Here is a 25,060-nt window from a genome sequence, read left to right on the forward strand (position 1 = left end):
TTCTCTAATGCTTGTGTTACCTTACAAGCTTACTTAAAGCATCTCAAGCACACTAGGATAAGTGAAGTGCATGCTTCTTTTGTGACATAGCTTTTATGCTAATGTGTATTCTAAACCGCACAATTTAGAATTCACACACCTAATATTTCTTAATGTCACACTAATTCACTCACCTCATTCTAGTGATTTACCGCATTCCAACAATGTATGCTTCCTTGCTTTTATATCTTCTCATCTTATGGTGTTATATTTTTGTTTTTTATAACGAATGCACCACAAGCAACCATGGAAGCGGAAGAAAGAACACATAGCAATCCGGAGAGTCGTCGTACCCCCTTGCTCATCTTTGAGTGCACCGAGGACGGTGCAAACTTTTAAGTGTGGGGAGGTCGTCCGACCGGTCGGCGATTTTGGGTGACAAATTTCTAATCCCAACACTTTTGCATTTCATTTTAGGATTTTAGGATTTTTACTTGCATTTTCTTATTTTTGCATATGTATACACAATAAGCTTAGTCAAAATAATGAAATTTTTCGAGAAATTTATCTATAGGGCACTTCAATTGATTTGAGTGAAAACGTTTCATAGAACTTGCTTGAATTATATATATTGTGGAACATGTTTTGAGCTAAGAACACAAGCTTGTGAGATTTGAGCCTAACGGTGTGGTTACATCTTATAACCACTTATTTTTCCTTCTTGTGTGCATTATTCTCTTTCTATGATTGTAATCTTTGATTTGTTTGATTCTTTATGTCCATTATTTTGTGTATACATGCATTTACATGATTGAGGCCATCATTTCATTAGCTCACTTACCCAAATGGCCTTACCTTTTATCTTCCTTTGTTAGCCAAATTTGAGCCTATGCTTAACCCACTTGTTCTTATTTTAGCACATTACAAGCCTTTAAGTGAAAAACAATAATTGTTCCTTATTTGGATCTTTGATTAGCTTAGGCTAGTGTGTGTGAGTATCATTCAAGTGTGGGAACCTTGGGACATTGGGTGAATAAAAGGGTATTTTGTATTGTTATTGAAAATATTGGGAATTGGGTACATACTCATGTATTGATCAAATGTAAAACCTTATGCATTGATGCTCTTGTATATAGAAAGAAAAAAAAATGAGAAAAACAAAAGAACAAAAGAAAAAGAAAAACAATATGGAAAAGAAAAGAAAAAAATAGAAAAAAAGAAAGAAAAGAAAAAAAAAAGAAGAAAGATAATAAAAAGGGGACAAAATGCCCCAAGGTGAAGCTCAATAAAATCAATGCATAAGTGTTGTGAAATGAAAAAGAAAATGCATGAGTATGTGAAAAAGTGAAGAATGGGTAGCTAGATTAGAACTTAATTGTATAGGATGTCATAGGTTAGGTGGGAAGTTAAAGCTTATCAAAGATTCAAATTTCAAGCTCACTTGACCAAATATGCATCCTACCTTGACCCTAGCCCCATTACAACCAATGAAAAGACCTCATGATACTTGTATGCATGCATGAAATAAATGTTGATTGTTAGAAGAAAAACAAATCTTGGAAAGCATGAAATAGAGGAGAATTGAGTGAATCAACCCTAAACACTTGAGCGAATAGAGTGCAAACACTACCGGTGAGGGTTTGATGCTCAATTACATGTTTTCACCTATGATCATCATTCTTCATGCAAGTTTGTAAAAATATTTAATAACTCAATTCAATTGTGGATTAGACTTGCTAGTCCTTAGCCCTTGTGCATATATGTTTCTTGGGAATTGATTTATTTTGACCAAGCGCTTGCATTCATTTAGATAGTTGCATATAGGTAGATTGCATTTAGTTAGTTTCCATTGAATAAATGCCATACCCTTACTTCATTCTTGGTTTAAGCATGAGGACATGCTTGGTTTAAGTGTGGGGAGGTTGACAAACCCCATTTGTAGGGTTTATCTTGTATTGATTTTTGGGGATTTTATCACCTTTTACCCATATTTATTCAAGAAATAGCATGGTTTTGTATATTCTCCTTTAATTGTGCTTGAATGTGAAAACATGCTTTTTAGGACTCAAAATAGCTAAATTTAATTCAACTTGATTCTATTAGATGCCTTGATATGTTTGTTAAGTGATTTAAGGTTTAGGAGGCAAAGATTGGATCAAGGGAATGAAGAAAGAAAGCATGAAAAGTTGGAGAACTCATGAAGAAATGGAAGAACCGGAAAGCTGTCAAGCCGACCTCTTTGCACTTAATCGGCCATAACTTGAGCTACAGAGGTCCAATTGATGCGGTTCCAGTTGGGTTGGAAAGCTAACATCCGGGGCTTCGAAACGATATAAGATTTGCTATGGTTGAACTGCTCATGATGACGCGTACGCGCATAGTACGCGGACGCGCCGATGGTGGCACATGACCCACTTAATGCAAACGTGGCCAGCGATTTTAGAAGCCTTGTGGGCCCAATCCAACTCATTTCTGATGCTATTTAAGCCAAGGATTGAAGGAGAATCAACATACTTGTCACCATTAGTTTAGTTTTTAGCTTAGTTTAGTAGTGAGAGTTAGTTTCTAGAGAGAGAAGCTCTCTCTTCTCTCTAGAATTAGGATTAGAATTAGGTTTAGTTTTTAGATCTAGGTTTTAATCTTTGCATTCTTCCATTTCTATCTCTCAATTCTTTGTTGCTACATTCAATCTTCTTCTATTCCTTTGTTGTAATTTCCTTTATGTTGTTCTTATACTTTGTTGTAGATCTACTTTTGCTCCTTCTATTTTCTTTCAATTCAATTAGAGGTACTTCATAATAATTGTGTTCCTTTTGATTGTTGTTGTTAATTCCTTGCCATAATTGTTGTTAGATTCTATTTTTGTTATCAATTTACTTTGCTTTTCTTTTATGCCTTCCAAGTGTTTGATGAAATGCTTGGTTGGATTTTAGTATAGATTTTGTTCCTCTTGGCTATGGTAGAGTAATTAGTGACGCTTGAGTTATCTAATATCTTTGTTGATTGATAATTAGAAGTTGCTAATTGATTTAGATACCACTAAAGCTAGTCTTTCCCTTGGGAGTTGGCTAGGACTTGTGGAATCAAGTTGATTCATCCACTTGACTTTCCTCCATTATTAGAGGTTAACTAAGTGGTAGCAATGGACAATTGTGGTCACAATTGAGGAGGATAACTAGGATAGGACTTCTAATTCTCACAACCTTGCCAAGTACTTTTTAGTTGTTAGTTTATTTTCATTGTCATTTACATTTCATGTCTCTTATCCCAAAACCCCAAAATACAATCCATAACCAATAACAAGACACTTCATTGTAATTCCTAGGGAGAACGACCCGAGGTTTAAATACTTCGGTTTATAGAATTTAGGGGTTTGTTACTTGTGACAAACAAATTTTTGTATGAAAGGATTATTGTTGGTTTAGAAGCTATACTTTACAACGAGATTTCAATTGTGAATTTCTAAACCGTCAAAAATCCATTCATCACCAGGGCAAGTCAAATATCTCATAGTCGCCATCGACTACTACACAAAATGGATAGAAGCTGAGCCGCTGGCCAGTATATCCTCGTCCAATTGTAGAAAGTTCATGTGGAGGCAGGTGATAACCCGATTCGGCATCCCGGAAGTCGTCATCTCAGACAACGGGACGCAATTCACTGATAAGAAGTTCATAGAGTTCCTCACCGGAATGGGCATAAAACAGAAATTCTCCTCGGTAGAGCACCCCCAGACGAACAGGCAAATCGAGTCTGCAAATAAGGTCATCTTGCTAGGCCTCAAGAAGCGACTGGACAATAAAAAAGGCGCATGGGCCGACGAACTTGCCTCAGTCCTCTGGTCCTACCGTACAACCGAGCAGTCCGCCACAGGAGAAACCCCCTTCCGCCTGACGTATGGGGTAGATGCAATGATACCTGTAGAGATCGGCGAGCCGAGCCCACGATTACTTCTCAGGAGAGTGGAAGAAGCTGTAGAGAAGGACCTAGTAGATGAGACCAGGGAGATGGCTCATTTGTCAGAAGTAGCATTAAAACAGATAATGGCCCTGCGCTACAACTCCAAAGTGATCAGGAGAGAGTTTAAGCAAAACGACCTCGTCCTGCGGCGCAATGACATTGGTCTGCCGGCCCAAGGAGAAGGGAAGCTAGCGGCAAACTGGGAAGGCCCCTACAGGGTCAGAGAGGTAATCGGCAAGGGCGCTTACAAATTGGAGAGGCTCGATGGCAAGGAAATTCCGAGAACCTGGAATGCAGGTAACCTGAGAAGGTTCTATTCCTAGCTCAAACCCGCCGATCAGGTGACCTGACGAGCTCAGCGATTTACTTTTGTTAAGTACTTATTATGATAACAGACTTGTTTAATAATTGTTGATTAATGTTCTACTTATTAATGTTTTACTTGTTGAGATTACCCTCTCTTACTTTTGGCTGTTTACACATCCCACGACAACAAGCTCCTTGTAATACGCGTTAAACGGAACCACGACACGGTGCCCCAGGACTGATCACCCCGGGAACCAACTAAGCTAAAGCCACAACAAACGGCTACGGCAATAGTAAAGCCACGTCTTGGCTTCGTCAAAACACCGGCACAACGGTAAACAAACGCCATGACAAGCAAACACCAACAAAACGGTAACAAAATAAAACAAATACGTTCTACCAATAAGTAGTTAAATGATTATAACCACGAGCCGACCAAGCGACTACTAAAAGTGCATTAAGAAAAATGTACATTTTAGTTCTACAAACAAAAACACAAAGGTACAAGAGATCACATTTTGGGCATATCGACAATCTTGCCATCCTTGATTGTTTTGAAGACCCCAATTGCCGACGTGTCGAAATTAGGAGACACGATCTTCACCTGGGCTTTGAGCGCCTCTTCGGTCATGAAGATCGCACTCTTTCCCTGTTTCACGGTCTCTTTGTGCTTCTTCTTGAGCTCTTCGGCCTCAGCTTAGGCAGCCTTAGCCAACGAGATGGCTGCTTCACGTTCTTTCTCCAAAGCAACCACCCGGCCTTGTGCGGCATTGAGCTGACTTTCCAAAGTCATCTCCCGATCGGTTAAACGGGACACGGTGGCATCGGAGGTCTTCAGCTTTTCCTCGGCAGACGCAGCTTTCTCCTCAGCAGCCTTAAGCTTTTTCCCCGTCTCGGACAACTGCTCTTGAAGCGTTTCAACTTGAGTTTCAAAATCGTTGTTGGCCTTGACATCAGATTCGAGCTTCCTGCGCAGCGACTGCATCCCCGACAGCTCGAACTCGGCGCTATTCCGGCTCCGCGGAGAAGGGTGCGATGCATCCACCTCGCCTGCCCCGCAAGATCGGTGCCAAGGAAGTGATCCTCCGTACTAGGGATCAATTGAGAATCTATAAAGGCCCCAGCATCGAAGTTTCTTTCCATCACAGTGAGAATTCCTTTAGGGCTGGAGGATGCCCTTTGTCTCTTGGGGGTGGGAACGAGCTTCACGTCATCATCCTCTTGTTGAGTGGAGGACGAGTGCCCGGCGCCGACCGTCTCCTCACGAATAGGAGAAACGCGCGCCCGTCAGAGTTTTTGTCCGACATCTCGGTGTCACGGGGGGAGGGCACCGCCTGATCTTTCTTGTCTTCAGGATGGTTTTCCGGCTTCCCGTCAGCCTTCTCGTCAGCCTTCTCCTCATCGCTGTCCACCAAGAAAGTCTTGTACAAGCTTTCAAGCCCAGTCACCGAAGCAGACATCTCCACTACAACAAATAGGCAAACATATTAGTTGTGAAACCGGCACAACCAAGTAAAAGCGATAGCAATGCAAAAAATACAAGACAAAGCAACTCACAAATATAATTCCTGGCGACCTCCCGGTCACCCATAAGAAGGTGGGGATTCACATGATTCTTCCCAAAAACAGCCAACAACACGTCAGTAACCTTTCTGTCCACGATGGACATTTCCTTATAAGTCACCTTGATAAAGGTGTTGGACCCCGCCCCGAAACTCCAGTACGTCGGTATGAGGCGTTCCCCCTCCAACGATAACCAGAAGGGATGGCGACCTTTGACTGGACGCACCTTAAAATACTTATCTTTAAACCCATGATAAGAGTCCTCGAACAAGCCAAAGATCCTCCGACCCTGGGCAGACCGGAAGGACATGAACCCTTTCTTCGCTTTCCCCTCCTTCGAAGGATTCGTGAGGTTGAAGAAAAAAATAAAAACATCAACAGAAACCGGCAGCTCTAAATATTCACACACTATCTCGAAACAGCGGATGAAAGCCCAACTGTTCAGATGCAGCTGCGACGGCACCACGGATATCTGGTTAAGAAGCGCCATTTGGAAAGCAGAAAACGGGATGCGAACCCCCACTTGGGTGAACATGGCCTTGTAAAACCAGATCCAATCGGCAACCCGGGGCGAGTGGAAATTAATTTCTTATAGCCGTTCGCTGGGGGCAGGAACGAAAACGTCGTAGTTGGCCTCCTCGTCGGTTCCCCCACACAAATACTCAGATTGACGAAACTCGGTAAGCTCCTCCTCGCCCATCTGGTTTGGGGAGTCTTTTAAGTCGGAAACAACCCAGGCATACGGGTCGTAACCCGCGACAGAGGTGGAAGCTCGAGAGACAATGCGAGGCATACCTACAGTGGGGGTACCACTCCGTTAGTCTATGAGGTCGGGAACCCGAAAAAAGTCCAGAAACTACAATTAGACTATTCAATTACTAAGATCAAGTATGGCTAAAGTGAAATCCAAATAAAAGCCTACCCTGAAATGGTAACCCCCCCTAACGCACCTATTCGACACTAAAGGCCATCCATCATACACAACCAGACAAACAGCATGCATGCAGAAGAACTAATGGTAAAGACAAAACGAACGTGAAACAGGGAACGAAGAAGTAAAGGCTTACCTGGATTAAGTGCGAAGATTCGAAGGAGGGGGAAGAAGAGCGAATGCGCAAGAACACAGAAATGCACACTGGAAAACTCAAAGGAGAAGATGATGGAGATGGTTGAAGTGAGGATACGAGAGGAAAACAAATACAGAACTGTTTAAAACTGCCACTCAAGAAGCGCGAAAAGACTAGGGACAAAATGGTCTTTGTGCGCGGGATTTTTAACCCATTATGAGCATTTAATGCTCTGCGCAAGGAACGAGGCGACGAATGGTCTACCCAGCAACGAACAGACACGCGCGCAAGAGGCACGTCCTCTTCACGGATGGCCGACCTGGCGACAACGCGTGAAAGAAGAGATAACACGCCACCAACAACCCTCACGATTATTGCTGGCGCGTTGGGGGTACTGTTACGACCTGGCCCAAATGTAACATGGCCGACCCGACCTCGAACCACCCGACCCGAGCGGTCGGATGTGAGGCTCCCAAATGCTGACCCGGATACGCGTCCCGGACAGCTCTCCACTACAGCTGTATAAGGAAGCTTCGAGGAAGGTGGGTTCTGCTCTTGTGGGACCCGCTTCTGACACGATATATATGGAGAGGGTCCTACCCCTCCCCCGAGGTACGTCACATATCATTCACCCATTTTTTCGCCTGCACACTCTGCTTACTAGAGCGTCGGAGTGTCTTTGCAGGTGACACCCCCTCCTCCATACGAAGAGCTTGGGACATCGGTTACTCAAGTGCCATCCCTCACGACTCGCATCCGGGCCACGCCCCACCAATCAACCGAAGATCCTTCCGAACCGTCCGATACCCGACCTACTGAACAGTTAGAAACTCAGAATTCTTGCAAAACTCTTGCGTGCCTTATCACAATTGATAGCTTGTAACATGTTATGACCAATTAATAAGTAATGCTAAAGGATAAGGAACTTAGGGCTGAATTAAACTAATTAATTGGATAGTAATTTTTCTTCCCTATTTCATTTAAAATCAAAATGATGATCTAAACTAGTATTTTCTCTTTTATGTGGTAGTCACTTATCCTAAAAAGTTTATCAATTCAATATAAAGAATTTAACATAGTCATTTAATTATATATATTTATTTAGATGATTTATAAATAATAAATTTAAATTTTTTTATTTACTATAAAACAATTTTAATACTTTATCTCATGATTCTGAAAACTAAATCGAACCAATTGATTCTTATTCATGTTAAAGATCAATTGTTAGTGAAGTGGTCAAAAACTAAAAAATTTGATAAAAACTAATAAATTGGTCGATTTTTTTACTCCACCAGCTAATCATTGGTTCGATTTTTAAAATATTGTAGTTCATTTTTGATATGTACTTCAAATGTTCGCGATACGAAGAATTCAAGTGTTATTTAGAAGATATTAGTTTATATTTTTAGAATGTTTTAATTTAATTTGATATATTTTGATTTTATCTATTCTTAATATATAAAAGTAGATACATAAGCATGCACCACATTACTTTTGAGACATTTCTTTTCTTCTACTAATGCCATGTCAGCAATATTGTTTACTTGACACAACTTTAGAATCAACCACTCAATTCTTGCTAAATCAACTATTATTTCCAAATCAACAAAAAATAAAATATACAAATAAAAAACTAAAATATAGAATCCAATAACTTTGTAACCTCCAAATACATTGAATTCATATTCCTATATTTATTATATCTTACCGTTATAAACAATACAATAAATTTATAACCGCAACAATTAATTTATTAATTTTTATAAATAACTCACTAAAAGTAATAAACATCCATATTACAAATGTCATAATAATATTATTAATCATAATAAATTTTACGTTATAAGTATTTAAATTCCATACCATTTAAACTACATATATAAGTCTCTTACCACTATTCCTTCACATAACATCAAATTTAGCACAAAAAAATTTATTTTCGAACTGCAATGAGAATCTAATGATCAGTTATAACAAAAAAAAAATCACAACATGCATCATACATTCATACTTACTCAAATACCATATACCTAATAACATAAATTGAATATTGGAATAGGAAAAGATCTTCACAATTTTAGCAACTATAAACGAAATTGATAACAAATTAGGATGGAACTATGTTAAATGTAAAAAGTGTCAGAAGAAAGCATATAAAAAAAAGAAACAACTACATTTGTGGCACATGTAATCAAACACCACAATATCCAACAACAAGGTAACTATATATACTTTTCATAATCTCATCTATCAAATTATTAGTTGCTAGCCCAATATTTATTTTAGGTTCAGAATTCAATTAAAGATTTTAGATCAAAGTGTTACAACAACTTTTGTACTATTTGATATCGACGCAAAAAACTTATTGGGCACAACTGCTTCAAATCTAATGACATTTCAGAAAAATAATGACATTGAAGCACCACCCCATCAAGAGATTAAGGAGAAAGAAAACCATACAAATTCAAGACACATCTTCGAAAGAAGAACATACATAGAAAGATGGAACCAAATAATACAATAGAAGGTGCATCAAACTCAACAATTCATAAAGAACATGTCTTCGCAAGAACCTACGACAAAAAGAAGAAAGCACCAACTCTAACAACCAACAAAAAAAAAAAGGAGGACGAGCGTCACATAAGATGACTAAGTCCATCAACTAAAACAAATGCAAAAATCAAACCACCAAATAAAAATGTCACTTTGTACAACTCCAACATCCAAATCTTTTGTACTACAAATTATTTAAAATAAAACACCTTTAAATTTAGCTTCAATTTACACATATTTAATTTATTTCTACAAAATATAATAATTTTTAATATTTATTATATACTATCATTAATTTACCGTCTCGCGCATCGCGCGGGTCTCATTCTAGTTTATTTAATTACTAGATTGGGCCTTAGGTTTACGGGCTTTTAGGGTTGAGGTTATAAATACCTCCTTAGCTATTATAGTCCCAATATAGAATTATCTATTCAATTTCAATGTATCTTTTTTTAATCAGTTTGAATCTTTATTTTCTTGTTCATATTTTATTTCTTTATCAACTTAGATAAAAATTTAGTTAAATTAGATAAAAATTTCACTACTCCATCCATCCATGTTAATCGAATTTAATTGGCATATTTACAATCAATTTTACATGAAATTGATAACTTAGATAAAAATCATATCCCTACAGTGGTCATATCCGGCGACCATTATTGAAGACTACATGAAAATGTTGTTGAGGTTGCTGGGATACATGTTTCCAATTTATGCATTTAGCTTTTAGAATCAACTAACTAAAAATAAGTTAAAAAAAAAAAAGCTTTTATAATCATACTTCCCTCTCAGTGAAGCAAAGAAGCCAGAGTAGATAAAGGCTGATTACATGGTTTTGTTATTTTCTAATTGATTTAATAAGGCATCACATGAAAAATGTATACCATTTAAAAAAAAAAAGACTAGAACTAAAATGTGTAAAAAGTAAAAGAAGTGAAATCATTCTACAATATTCTTATTTAAATTATTGTTTTCCAGGAAATGATGGTAAAATGTGGGTAATGTAAGATCCATTTTGGTCTTTGGAGCAAGTAAAGCTGAAGCTAGGCTAAATGGTTGATATGATATTCTAAAGACAATGAAGTATGGTTCTTAATGTAAGTAAATTTCTTTTTTACATCTTGTGCTTGTCAAATCTGATTCTTTAATTAATTTGCTAATCTCAAATTAAACACTTATTCTTCTATGTTCTATGGTTTATTTATATAATAAATACAGAGCTCTCTGTACGCTTTATTTATATAATAAACACTTGATCACTGCTTTCGAGGAAGAGAGCAAGAAGCATCATGTGAAGTTGTCTGGAAGACCAATAAGCATTTCAAGTCAACTTACTTTTGCTAAACATAATATCATCTCCACACTAACTTCTACCACTTCATTACCCTTTTGTGTTTGTGAGAGATCTCAGTTTGAGTGCACTTCCTTACCTTTCATACTTTCTTGATCTTCTGAACATGGCTGCTGCACTTGTTGGAGGAGCTTTCCTCTCTTCTTTTCTCAATGTTCTTTTCGACAGGCTCTCCGATCCTGAGATTATCAACTTGATCCGAGGGAAGAAGCTTAGCGAGAAGATGATCCAGAGGTTCAAGACAATCCTGAATGCTGCTAAGGCCTTACTGAATGATGCTGAGCAGAAACAAATCAGAGAGGGGCCAGTGAAGGTCTGGCTGGATGATCTCAAAGACGCTCTCTATGAGGCTGACGACTTCCTGGATGAAATCGCCACCAAAGCTGCAACTAAGAAGGATCAAGGTAACTGCCTAACTCGCTTTCTGAATTTGAAAGATAGAAAGAAGGTTACTAGGATGGAAGATGTCATTGGTAGGCTAGAGTCCATAGTGAATCAAAAAGATACTCTTGGCCTGAAAGAGATACCAATGGAGCACATGTCATGGAGAACTCCATCCACGTCTCTCGTTAAGGTGTCTGATATATATGGCAGGGATGAAGATAGGAAAGCCTTAGTCAAATTGTTGTTAGATGATGCTAATGATGGTGACGTGTCCGTGATCCCCATCGTTGGCATGGGTGGGATAGGAAAAACAACTTTGGCTCAATTAGTTTACAATGATGAGCAAGTGCAGCAAAAGTTTAATGTTAAAGCATGGGTTTGTGTTGGTGAAGTATTTGATGTTGTTAAGGTGACAAAGACTGTAGTGGAGAAAGCTACTTCTGCTTCTTGCAACATGAATGATTTAGATTCAGTTCAACAACGTTTGAGGACTGACGTAACAGGGAAGAGGTTTTTGGTTGTTCTGGATGACATGTGGACCAATTATTATGATGATTGGAAAACTTTTCTAAGTCCCTTCCAATGTGGAAGTCAGGGAGGAAAGATTCTTGTAACAACCCGCATTGATGCTGTTGCTTCTATGGTGAAAACTATTCCAGCTCACAATTTGAGTTTGTTGGATGATGAACAATGTTGGTCGGTGTTTGAAAATCATGCATTCTTTCCTACTGATTCCCGAGATCGTTCGGCTTTGAAAGAAGTTGGTAGAAAAATTGTTGAGAAGTGCAAAGGACTGCCTTTGGCTGCTCGATCTCTTGGGGGCTTGCTGAGATCCAAGGATAACATAAGGGATTGGGAAGATGTTTTGATGAGTGAGATTTGGGAGTTTTCTGAAAAAGAGTGTAGGATTCTTCCTGCATTAAGTATCAGCTATCACTACCTCCCCTCGTATTTAAAACGTTGCTTTGTTTATTGTTCTTTATATCCAAAGGACTACGAATTTAACAAAGATGAATTAGTGCTATTATGGATGGCAGAAGATCTTTTGCAACAACCAAAAGGTGGAAGTTTTTTAGAAGAAGTTGGATATAAATACTTCAATGATTTAGCTGCACGATCGTTCTTTCAACCTTCAAAGAATGGTTATGAAGATTCATTTGTGATGCACGATCTCATGCATGATCTAGCGACATTTTATGGTGAAAAGTTCTTTGTTAGAATCTCTGAACACGAGAATGTAGCCCAACATGATACTAAAGCTCGTCATTTGTCATATGATCTCAACGACAATAATTCAGTCCCGAAGATGTTGGAAGCATGTAAGAGTTTAAGTCATGTGAGGACCCTGTTTCAAATCAATGAATATATACACCGTCTAAACAAAGAGGGAATTAATCCTTGTAGCTTACTGGCACAGTTGAAGCGCTTACGTGTTTTGTCATTTACATCATTTAAAATTGATAGATTGCATGATTCAATTGGTGAATTGATCCACTTGCGTTATTTGAATCTCTCTAACACACTTGTCGTGACATTGCCCAAGTCCTTGAATAATTTGTACAATTTACAAACATTGAAGTTGGCAGAGTGTAACAAACTTAAAAAGCTTCCATCCAAGATGCAAGATCTGGTAAATTTGCGTCATCTTGATATTGAGGGCACTGATTTAGAAGAGATGCCAAAAAAGATGAGCAAATTAAAAGATTTGCAATTTTTAAGTGACTATATTGCGGGCAAACATGAAGAGAATGGGATTGGAGAACTGGGAGAACTAACACATCTTCATGGCTCATTGTGGATTAAGAAACTAGAGAATGTTAAGAATAGTGGTGAAGCATCGAATGCAAGGATGGATGAAAAAATACACCTGAATGCTTTACAATTGAGTTGGTCATTATTTGAAGAAAGTGAGGTTTGTGATTCCCAAAGTGAAAAAGATGTACTTGACAAATTACGTCCTCACAAAGACTTGAAGAAGCTATCCATCAGTTGTTACAGAGGTACGATGTTTCCGGATTGGGTAGGGCAGTCTTGGTACCACAACATGACTTGGTTGGAGCTGAGTGGATGCAGGAATTGTTGGGTGATTCCTTCACTTGGACAGTTACCCTCTCTGCAGAGTCTAATCATTAGCGAGCTCGACAAGGTGAAGAAGATTGGTGGGTCATTCTATAAGGGTGATGGAACTCATCAGCATCAGCAGACACCCTTCCCATCCCTTAAATTTCTCATTATTCAAACAATGCCTTGCTTGGAGGAATGGGAGTCATATGAATGTGATGATGATGATCATGCACCATTTCCGAAACTTGAACAACTTCGGATACACAACTGTCCTAAGTTAAGAGGAGATTTGCCCACTTTCCTTCCGTCTTTGAAATCACTCCACATTAGAGGATGCGAGGAGATTGGTTGTTATCTGCCAAGAGCTCCCATCCTACGTGAATTAAAAATATATGGCAAACAGGAAGCAAGAATGCGGGACCAACCACTTTCCATGTTGGAGAAAGTAGTAATTAATGGAGAGCAGCAGGTGGAGTATGTGTTAGAGGCCATGACCCACACCCAACCAACCTCTCTCAGTTATTTACAGATCTCAGAGTGCTCATCAGCCATATCATTTCCAGGGGATTCTTTGCCCCCTTCATTGAAAGAGCTGTACATCTACAATTGCAAGAATGTAGAATTCCCAATGCAACACCAACAACATCACTCGCTACAGAGATTACAAATACACAACAGCTGTGATTCGCTTACATCCTTCGCATTCCCACCGTTCCCAAATCTCAAGCATCTGACAATCGCAAGACGTGAAAATTTGACATCTCTGGAGCTGTCACTGTCACAGTCCCTCCAAGTCTTATGGATTGAAAAATGCCCTAAGCTGGAGAACATAATAAGGCTGCCTGCCTCTTTAAGGGAACTCAAAATCAGAGAATGTGGGTTGTTGGGTGAAGGCATAGAGAGGAAGGACCCCCACATTTGGCCATCCATTTCCCACATCCCTCAAATTTATGTTGATGGGAAATGGATTCAGCGGCAATGAGTCAACATCTTAAAACAGGTAACTCTTTTGCTATCTCTCTATATCCCAAACCCACTTTTCACACTGTTAATCACCACTCTACTCAATGCCTACTTTTGGTCCTTTTTTTCCCTAATTTCTTCTTCTTTGTTCTTCATGTATAGGGACATTGAATGATTCTTCTGGGACTTATCAATAATGTTACGTTTCTCCTATATTTTGCTTTTCTTTTCTTTTTTTTATGCAATGTTTATTAGAAGCTTGTTTTGTTAATTCAAGGATCATACCTTGAGAATGATGAAATATTTCCCTTCCATTTTTTACCTTTTCTATTAATGCTTTTTCTATTTTTTTTCCTTATTTCAATCAGCTACTTTTGCACCATGCCTTGTCTAACACCCAAATGGAAGGCCTTTCATTACCTTTCTTAGTGTTGCTCCTGCTTGCTTGCCTGTGGCCTTTGTTGGATTTGGTATAACTTTACTACCCAAAAATTGTATGAGTTGTTATAATTTGTTTCTTTCGGTGCAGCAAGAAACAAATTGAAGCGAAGTTGGAGTAAGCTCAATTTGGAGAGCAAGGGAGTCTGGTCAAGAATGATTTCATGAGGTGTGGTCTCTGCATCAATACAAAAGCTGAATTCATGGAAGACATCATCCTCATACAAAATCAAAAGAATAAATAGATGATGTAGAACAGAATTTCGCCAAGAGCGATAGATCAATCAAAATGCAACAAGAGCACCTTCAATGATAAGGATACAGTTGGAGCAGCCTGTCAAAAATAGGCAGAAAGTGTACAAACTTTGCAATGTTCAAAGAAAAAAGGAAGGAAAAACTTAGTAATATATTTTGACTGATATTGTGCAATTCTCTTTTTTCTCTTAGGAGTTTTCATGTCTTCATCATTTCATTCTATTTTAGGATAGCTGATATGAGTTATTCTATTTATAAGAAACAGAGAGCTTAGAAAGTGAGTATCAATTTCTGTCATGAGAAAGGCAAGAGAGCTAGGATGTGAGAATATCTAGAAAAAGCTATGAATGGTGTGTGAATTGATATTTGTAACTTGTATTCGTTTATAATGAAAAATTCTACCATTTGTTGTGGTGGAGACTAGATGTAGATCTCACTTTTGGGATTGAACCAGGATATATCGTGATTTTTTCTATTAAAGCTTTCATCCAAAATATCATGAAAATTGTCATCTGCATATCTTTCTGCAAATCATGTAAAATTCTAAACACTAGCAGTTTTTTTTCTTAACAAATGAAGATGCATTCAGAAAGTCATTATGTTACAAATATGAAGTGCTTAGGGCAAAGATTGTGGTAGCAGCTACTTTCATATGTTAGCAATAAGCAAGGAGTAGACTGAGTTAGGTAATTCGGCTACAACCATTATAGGTTAGTTGTTATAGCATTCCTCTTCTACTTTGTGTGTAACAGCATAGTACTACAGGTTGATATATAAGCATTAGTATATTAATTTATTGACATAGAATTGTAATTGTAATTGTAATTCATTCTCATTTAGTAAATATACAAATTAGTTTTCTCATTTTCTACTTTCAATCCCTTCAACTCTGCTTTCTTTCTCCATTTTCTGATTTTTTTTCTTACTTTCAGTCTCTTAAACTATAATTTTCGCACCTCATTTTGACACAAGTTTTAGTTGTAATGGATTGTTGCACTACAAAGGTAAAATAATAAAATTTACAATAGATAGCAACAAAGTTGAAAATCAAATCATATGCTCTGGGTGCAAATTTCATTCCATTCCATAGGTGCATAGCTGCAACACCAGGAGCCAAAATGATTAAAAGGTGTCACACATAATCACACATTCCATCCTTTTAAGAGCCATTAATTTAGACAGCATTTAAAATCCATACCACATTATGAACCTATTTGACAAAACTAATATAAATTAAAAAAGGGTCATATTTCATGTCATCTCTGTGACATAATCTACAGAGAAATTCAAACTAAACAACACATTTCCATTTTTTCTTTTTTAACATCAAATGCTATGCTCAGCTTTACACACAAAAGCATGATATTCTTTTCTCTTTATATTTTGAGTGTGTATAAATAAAATGAGTTCAAATACTATTTTTCTTTTCTCTTTATATATATAGCACTCTACACAGCCACACATTCACACCCTTAACCAAAGCTTCTACTACACCACTTTTTATTTTTCCTCTTAGCTCTTTACAATGAACAACCTCAGAAAATCACCATGTTTTCCCTTTATACCAATCCTATCCATAATGTTTGCACTGATCCTTTTAGCAACACATCTCAATTATTTCATTGAAGCCCCAAATTTCAAATCAACAACACCACAAGAAGGGAAAAAACATCTCCATTTCCAAAACCATATCCAATTAGTAGCACATTCAAAATGCAAAGGAACACTCTACCCTGATCTCTGTGTCTCAACCTTATCCACATTCCCAAACCTTGAAACAAAAACAATGCCACAAATAATCTCCAAAGTAGTCAACCACACAGTCCATGAAGTCAAATCTTCATCCAACAACTGCACCACCATAATCAAGAATCTCCAAAACACTCTCAACACCATTGAGAAAAGAGCCTTAGATGATTGTCTCAAACTCTTTGATGACACCATAGTAGAACTCAACACCACCATTCTTGATCTCTCAAAAAATCCATCATCATCATCATCATCTTCCAACCAAGATTTGCAAACTCTACTAAGTGGGGCAATGACAAATTTGTACACTTGTCTTGATGGTTTCTCACAAAGCAATAATGGGAATGCTGTGAGAGGGTTGATAGAGGAGAAAGTGATTGAGATATCACATCATGTTAGTAACTCATTGGCAATGTTGAAGAAAGTGAAGACAAGTTTGAAGAAAGAAGAGGTGTTTGCTGAATATGGAACAATGAAGAAAGGGTTCCCTTCATGGGTTTCTGCTAAGGATAGGAAGCTTCTAGAAGGTGGAAATGTGAATGAAACTAAGATTGATGTTGTTGTGGCTAAAGATGGTTCTGGAAATTTTACTACTATTGGTGAAGCTGTAGTTATGGCTCCTAATTCCAGCACAACCAGGTATATAATTATATTATTAAAATTATTTTATACTATATTTAAAGAAAATCATTCATTCCTTTCACTCATTGCATTACATTGTCAGCAAAATCTCATATGAATGATCATTTATAAGAGCTTTGAAGCTGTTTTAGCTAAGAAAAATGCTAAGTGTATTTATTTTATTTTCTATATTGAATTAGCACAACTTAAAAAAATTAACTGATCTTTTTTTATAATAGCATATTGGACTCTAAATATATAAGAATTTTACTTTTCTTATAGTAAAATTTACTAATATTTTTATTTTGAAGAATGAAATTAAAATGCAGTCATCAAACTTCTTATCCTTTACTTAGTTCAACTTTGACTCATTGTTACACAAATTATGTCTTCTAAAAATTTAACCACCTTTTTGTTATTTCAAATAACAGAAGAGGTTTATTTAGTATATAACAATAGATGAATCTAGCCTAATATATTTTACCTCAAAGTACAAAAAGAATCTTAGGTGTAGAAAAATACATACAATAAGTGTAATAATAATGCCTTGTTAACATGTTATGATTTAGTTTTCTTTTTTTTGTTAATTATTAAGTGTGATTATATATATTAGGTTTGTGATATACATAAAAAGTGGAGCATACTTCGAGAATGTGGAAGTAATTAGAAAGAAGACTAATTTGGTGTTTATTGGAGATGGCATCGGAAGGACCATTGTCAAGGCAAGTAGGAATGTTGTCGATGGCTGGACCACTTTTCAATCAGCTACTGTTGGTAACCATTTTTCTCCTTTAATTTCTTCTGCTTATTAATTATTTGAGCTTCTTATTAATTTTTTTTAGAGTGAAGTATTAAAATTATTTACTAAAGATTAATAAGTTGCGTGGTAGTAAAATAATTTCTAGTTTTTCTTTAAAAAATGTTAATTACAAAAAAGTTTAATTATTCTAATACTTCCTATAATTTTACTAAATTTATAATTAGGTTTCTATATTTTTTTTCTTTTTAAATTGAGTCCTTATAAGCTATACTATTTTTAATTTTATAATTGGATCATTTTTAGTGTAAAAAATATTAGAGTCAGTTATTAAATATTTTTTTACAAATTGAAGGTATTTATAGTTAAAAATTTAATTAGTTTTTTTATCACGTGTATTTTAGGAGAAATCTTCTATTAATTTTAATGTTTTTGACATGAAAATGATTTAATTACAAAATTAAAAGTAATATAAGAACTTAATTGAAAAAAAATATCAGGATCTAATTAAAAATTTGGTGAAATTATAGAGACCAACCAAATAATTAAATCTTATAAAAATTCATATATATTGTTAAAAATTTATTAATATTTTGGTAGGTTTAGTTTTATTTTTTTATAATTCACCCTTATTCATTTTCATAAATCTGTATTTAGTTCATTATTGAATATGAGACATACATATTGGTGCGAATTATTTCATATATATTTTACACAATAATTAAAAAAATAAAGGGAAGAAAACAAAAACTGGTGCAGGCCCTTGTCATAAATCACAAGTGAGATTCATGAAATGGCTTAGTAAAGTTTGAAAATTGATTTATTATTATGAGGAGGTGTGGCTGTTATGTTAAAGACAAATTAAATAGGGAACAATTTAAAAAAAAAAAATATAGAAGAGACAACAAAAGCATGGCAACTTGATAATAATGAGCTCACATGTTATCTCAACAATGATACTAAAATCCTTGATTTTGGTTGATGAACTTTTATAGTAAAACAATTTGTTGGGAAATTATTTTAAATAATGGTTCGAACTCTGAACATATATACACGGCCACCATTGGGTTTGTCAAAGGCATCTTGCAAAATTATAATAAGATATAATTGATTTGAAAATCTTATGAACATTATATATCAAAATTTAAGAAATTAATTAAATTTTGTATGTCAAGAAATTTCCTGTTGTATAATTTATTTACAACAATTAAACCCTATCTTTTGATTCTAGAAACAACACATGATAAATAATAATAGAGGGTTTTATAGTTTCAACTAGAGGTGGAGCTTAGTTAAGACAATAGGGTTATATTTCCAAATTTTTTATAAAAAAATTAGTAATATTTTTTTAAAAAATAAAAAATAGTTTAATTGGCTCAAATACTTTATTATGACTTAAAAAAGATAAGCATAAAAAGAGATATTCGCATTTCGCAACTCTCTATTCAACAAGTAACACTCTACCTTTGAGTTCAAATATAAAAAATTAGGTGATTTTTATTTATTTAATTTAATATTATTTTATATTTTACTGTTTATTTAATTTAATTTTTTATATGATAAAAAATATTATAATATTTAATAAGTATTGATATTATTGTATTTGTATAAATTGATAAAAAAATTCAATAAATATTATAAATTACTGAAAAATAATTCTGATTTAATTATTGAAAATTTTAAATCACTAAAGACTCAAAAAGTACCATTATAAACTATTTTATATTTTTTATCTGTAAAATTATTTATTTATTATCTTATTAGTAATAAATTTAAAAAATAATTATATTTATAAATTTTATTTTAATATAAATATTATTATTAAATTTTTATGTTAAATTTTTTATCCCTCTAAAATTTTGTTTGAAGCTCCGGCACTGCTTTCAACCCAGCTTATTATAGTTAGAGCCTAGAAAGTAAAATGCTACATATCTTTTATTGTGGGACACTTCATCACTTGCTTAAAATTTAGAGAAATAATATAACCACGAATAGTCTAAAGGAAAAAAGGCTATGCCCTTTTAAAATCTTAGAGGATTCATTCGATGATATTTCGTGATTGAATACAATGCTGAAAAAATTATAGGCTATGGTCCATATGATTCCATGCATAGTATAGTACATATATATGTACAACTTTAATTTCCTTTTCAATCATTACATAATAAAACACCATTAGATTAGATTATATATAGAAATATATTGCGTAGGATAATTAAATTATGAAAGGCAAACTTTTATGAGGGTGAGACATTTCTTGTCCATGATCATTTAATCTACTTCATCAATAATGAGTAAAATGTTAACAAATTTTGCTTTAATAGTACAGTGAGATTTTTAATTTGTACCAGATTATGACATATATATTGACCCACACACGTTCTACCTAGCTGTGTTATGTGCCTTAGGTCACACGTTATATATTATCTTTAGCTGACAAAAGATAAAAATAAAATAAAAAATAAGTTAAAAGAAAAATAATTACCCTTTAGTACTTAATACTAATACTGTTACTTGTTAAATGATTCATATATTCTGGTGGTATTATGTGTCTACTTCTATGTCCCATATATACAATGTGTTAACCTTTGGATATTGAAGGATATGTTCTCATTAGCTATTAACTTTTGGAAGAATTTGAAATATTTCTAAAATATTAGTTTTCTAATAGTTTAGTCTATTGATTTTAATTATAAAATATATATAATATATTAATTAAAATTAACAGTTAAAATTATTAGAATATCGATATTTTTAAAATATTTAAATTTTTTTTTACGTCTCAAAATCATTTTTTTTATATGCTATGATTATTTATCTGTTTTTGTTAATAATTTAAGCTTTATTAGAAAATTTAAAATTTGATCTTTTATTGTGTCAGTTGCTTTGGTTTTATGAATCATGGCAGTCTTAGCAAGTAATGCATTTCTACAATGTCCTTTCTAGTTTTTTTTCAAATAACATAGATTTGGATCATCACTTGCCGACAACTTTTAATTTCTTTGTTTTAACTGAAATTTTCGTAGCTCCCCAGTACCGACACAATTGAACTCTGAAGCAATATAAAGACAAAAATAAGAGAATACTCAAGACTGTGTATGTGTGTTTAATACTCACCAAGTCTTAAAAATTAGAGAAAATTTCATTTCTCTCTCCTTTCTCCTATGAGATACTAAAATGATATATTTTTTTTTTTATTTTATAAATATATATTTTTTTTTAATTTTTAAAAAATCTTTTTTTGATCTATTTTAAATTTTTTGTATTAACTAATATTAATTTTATTCATTTTAAAAAAAATTAATTATTTTTTAAAAAAATACCCATTAACAAAAATTTTATTTTTTATCATTAAATTTTACTTACCAAAATATCTTTTTAATAAATTATTTTTTTATTGATTAAATTATATTTTTATTAAAATATTTTTTAAAAAATTAATAATTAAATTATTTTTTTCTAAGATACCTACCCTTTAATAATTTTTTAATTATTAAATTGTGATTTTACCAAAATTTTTGTTAACAATTATTTTTATATTTTATTATTAATTTTTTTATATTAATATATATTATTTTAACATTAAATAAAAAAATCTTACCACTGTTAATATATATAACAATTAATATATATTGATATTGAAAATAATATATATAGATATCAAAAAATTAATAGTAAAATATAAAAAAATTGTTAACGAAAATTTTGGTAAAATTATAATTTAATAATTAAAAAATTATTGAAGGGTATTTTAGAAAAAAATTATATAATTATTAAATTTTTTAAAAAATACAATTTAATCAATAAAAGAATAATTTATTAAAGGATATTTTGATAAGAAAAATTTAATGATAAAAAATAAAATTTTTACTAATGAGTATTTTTTTAAAAAATAATTTTTTCTTAAAAAATGGATAAAGTTAACATTAGTTAACACAAAAAGTTTAAAATAGATTAAAGAGGAGATTTTTTAAAAGTTAGAAGGGAGGAGAATGTACATTTATAAAATAGAGGAGAAATGAGTGTTATTTTAACATCTCATAAAGAAAAGAAATGTAATTTTCTCTAAAAATTATTAGATAATTTAATTAAATTGTTCAATATAATATTTAAATTATCTTTATACGAAGATATTTTGATATGAATATTTGCGCAACTAAATTGAACAAGAAATGTGGCATGTCATGGTTTTTAGTTGGTTAGTTTTTTGTTCTTGGTATAGGTCAATGTTTGAAGATGTACATATACATTTATTCCTGAAAAGAAGAGTTACCTTTGAGTTGGGTCAAATGAACAGGGTCCACATGTTCAAACCCCAACTAAAGGGGAATCATATTCTGGATCTGAATCTATTACTCATCACACTAACCCAACTACATTTCAGAATAATTATTTAGGCCCACTTGCTTCTTACTTACCTTTTTTATGCCTTGTTTTCGGCTTTTTCAGCATACAAAATTACTTTTCTCAAGAACATATATACTTTTATTTATCTGACAGGTCAATTTCACATACAATAAAGTTTAAATGTTAGAAACTCAGAATCCTTGCAGAACTCTTGCGTGCCTTGTCACAATGATAGCTTGTAACATGTTATGACCAATTAATAAGTAATGCTAAGGGATAAGGTACTTAGTGCTAAATTAAACTAATTAATTGGACAGCAATTTTTTTCCTATTTCGTTTAAAGAAAAATATAGATAAATAATTTTTAATCAATCAATTTTAAACCATTGTAATTAAGAATTATAAATTATATTTTTTAAAAAATAAAATTTAAATAATCACTAATTATTGATAATTAATTAATTAATATAAAATATAATTTAAAAGCGTTTGTTAATTTATTGTTGGCTAAATCCCTATTTATTACTTAAAAAAATTGTTCATTTAATTAAAGTGATAACCTAAACTAATATTTTCTCTTTTATGTGGTAGTCACTTATCCTAACAAGTTTATCAATTTAATCAAAAGAATTTAACATAGTCATTTAATTATATACATTTATTTATATGACTTTATAAATAATAAATTTAAAAATTATTTATTTTTATTGCTGATATATAATAATGCATGATTAGATAATTTCATGAAATGTTTATTTACTATAAAATAATTTCAATGCTTTATCTCATGATTCTAAAAACTAGATTGAATCGATTGATTCTATTTGATTAATCGAAGATCGACCACCAAATCAATCTTATTCAGGTTAAGATCAATTGTTAGTGAAGTGGTCAAAAATTAAAAGACTTTATCAAAAACTAATAAATTAGTCAAACTTTTTAGTTCACCACTTCGATGATTAATTGGTTCGATTTTTAGAATATTGTAGTTCATCTCACTGTTCCATCTAAATTAGACCTAAGGTAAAAATTCAAATACACTCAATTTTATATAAAATTAATATTTAGTCAATTTTATATAAAATTAATATCTAATAATTTTTTGCTATCAACTTCAGCAGCTGAGTTTCTACCTAAACTTAATCTTTGTTGCATTATATGCATGCAGCTGTGGTAGGAGAAGGCTTCATAGCTAAGGGCATAACCTTTGAGAACTCAGCCGGGCCAGACAAGCACCAAGCCGTGGCTCTACGAAGCGGCGCCGACTTCTCCGCCTTCTACAAATGCAGCTTCGTCGGCTACCAAGACACCCTCTACGTCCACTCCATGCGCCAATTCTACCGCGACTGCGACATTTACGGCACCGTTGACTTCATATTCGGTAACGCCGCCGTACTCTTCCAAAATTGCAACCTCTACGCTCGCAAACCTAACGAGAATCAGAAGAATCTGTTCACCGCACAAGGCAGAGAAGATCCGAACCAGAACACCGGAATTTCGATCTTGAATTGCAAGATCGCCGCCGCATCTGACCTAATTCCGGTCAAATCGTCGTTCAGGAGTTACTTAGGGAGGCCATGGAAACTATACTCGAGAACGGTGTACCTTAGGTAGCGTTTGTTTTGAGGTACTGAGACAGAGATTGAGAGACTGAGACTCAGTATCATGTTTGTTAGTTCAGAGACTGGTACTAAAATTTCTGTCTCTGTCTCTAAAATTTCAGTATTTCAGTACCTCCAAAAAGTAGGGACACAGGGGACTGAAATTTTTAGAGATAGAGACTGAAACTTTAATAACATTTTATACCTAAAATACTTTCATTTCAATTAATTAATTCTAATTTTACCCTTTGTGCAAATTAAATTAGAGTTTCATTCATGTTTCAATTTCTGTCTCCCATTTTGCACCAAACAGAATACTGAAATTTATTTCAATCCCTGTCTCTTAGTCTCTGTCTCTCAGTCTCAGTCTTTCCGTCTCTGTCTCTCCACCAAACGCTACCTTAGATCTTACATGGAGGATCTGATTGATCCGAAAGGGTGGCTTGAATGGAATCAGACATTTGCATTGGACACGCTTTATTATGGTGAGTATATGAATAAGGGGCCAGGTTCAAACACAAGTGGTAGAGTTAATTGGCCAGGTTTTAGAGTTATTAATAGTTCCAATGAAGCAAGCCAATTCAGTGTTGGTGAGTTCATACAGGGTAGTGAGTGGTTGAACAACACTGGCATTCCATTCTTCTATAATTTGAGTTGAATCATATAGTATATGGTAGATTATTATATGTATAACTCTCATGTGTTGAGATATTGTGGTAATTAATTAGGGTTTATGTTGCTAGTCTCATTAACCATCCCCACCTTTCTAATAGTAGTATCCTCAATATATGCACTAAAATTTCACAAATAATGTGCATTATCAAAAACTCAAAAAGAGTTAAATTTTGATACACTTATAGTTTAAAACGTTTTACACAATTGTAGAATCACATCCATTTTTTTTAATAACTATTCATACTGTTAATATAAAAAGTAATTATTTTTATTATGTTATGTAATTGAATATACATATAAAATTATTTTACATTGATAGTGTATTAAAATTAAATTTTATCTAAAATAATGTCAAAGTTCAATTCAAGTGTTGTGCTCTAGGATTATTTACCGGTCTTCATTTTAATTTGTTTTATTATTATGT

At 33.9% G+C, this 25,060-nt stretch overlaps 2 protein-coding genes across 3 annotated transcripts; both read left to right on the plus strand.

Annotated features, from left to right (window-relative positions):
• The first annotated feature begins 10,709 nt into the window (after positions 1-10,709).
• LOC107626186 (putative disease resistance RPP13-like protein 1) lies at positions 10,710-14,225 on the plus strand. The gene is given in 2 exon segments (XM_016329003.3): positions 10,710-14,200; positions 14,202-14,225. Coding segments are annotated over 2 exon segments (3,336 nt in total). The 5' UTR covers positions 10,710-10,888.
• A 497-nt stretch (positions 14,226-14,722) lies between these two features.
• LOC107626187 (pectinesterase-like) lies at positions 14,723-24,709 on the plus strand. 2 transcript variants are annotated; one of them, XM_088504140.1, is made up of 5 exons: positions 14,723-14,881; positions 16,426-17,274; positions 17,870-18,030; positions 23,529-23,970; positions 24,367-24,709. In XM_088504140.1, exons 1-5 carry the CDS (start codon positions 14,877-14,879, stop codon positions 24,617-24,619), a joined length of 1,710 nt encoding a protein of 569 aa, XP_088360266.1. In that variant the 5' UTR covers positions 14,723-14,876; the 3' UTR covers positions 24,620-24,709. The 2 variants fall into 2 exon arrangements, with proteins under 2 accessions (XP_088360266.1, XP_016184492.2); XM_016329006.3 differs by lacking the exon at positions 14,723-14,881 and having other exon boundaries at positions 16,187-17,274.
• Positions 24,710-25,060: the final 351 nt, after the last annotated feature.

Source organism: Arachis ipaensis, chromosome B2 (genome assembly GCF_059453495.1).
Source record: "Arachis ipaensis isolate K30076 ecotype BB chromosome B2, ASM5945349v1, whole genome shotgun sequence".
NCBI classification, from domain to species: Eukaryota; Viridiplantae; Streptophyta; class Magnoliopsida; order Fabales; family Fabaceae; genus Arachis; species Arachis ipaensis.

Bases quoted from the DNA above. Each gene is read 5' to 3' on its own strand.
- LOC107626187 (XM_016329006.3), top strand. From the start codon at position 16,412: ATGAACAACCTCAGAAAATCACCATGTTTTCCCTTTATACCAATCCTA. The intron at 17,275-17,869 runs GTATATAATTAT...TATATATATTAG, and splicing joins CCTAATTCCAGCACAACCAG to GTTTGTGATATACATAAAAA. The intron at 18,031-23,528 runs GTAACCATTTTT...ATATGCATGCAG, and splicing joins TTTTCAATCAGCTACTGTTG to CTGTGGTAGGAGAAGGCTTC.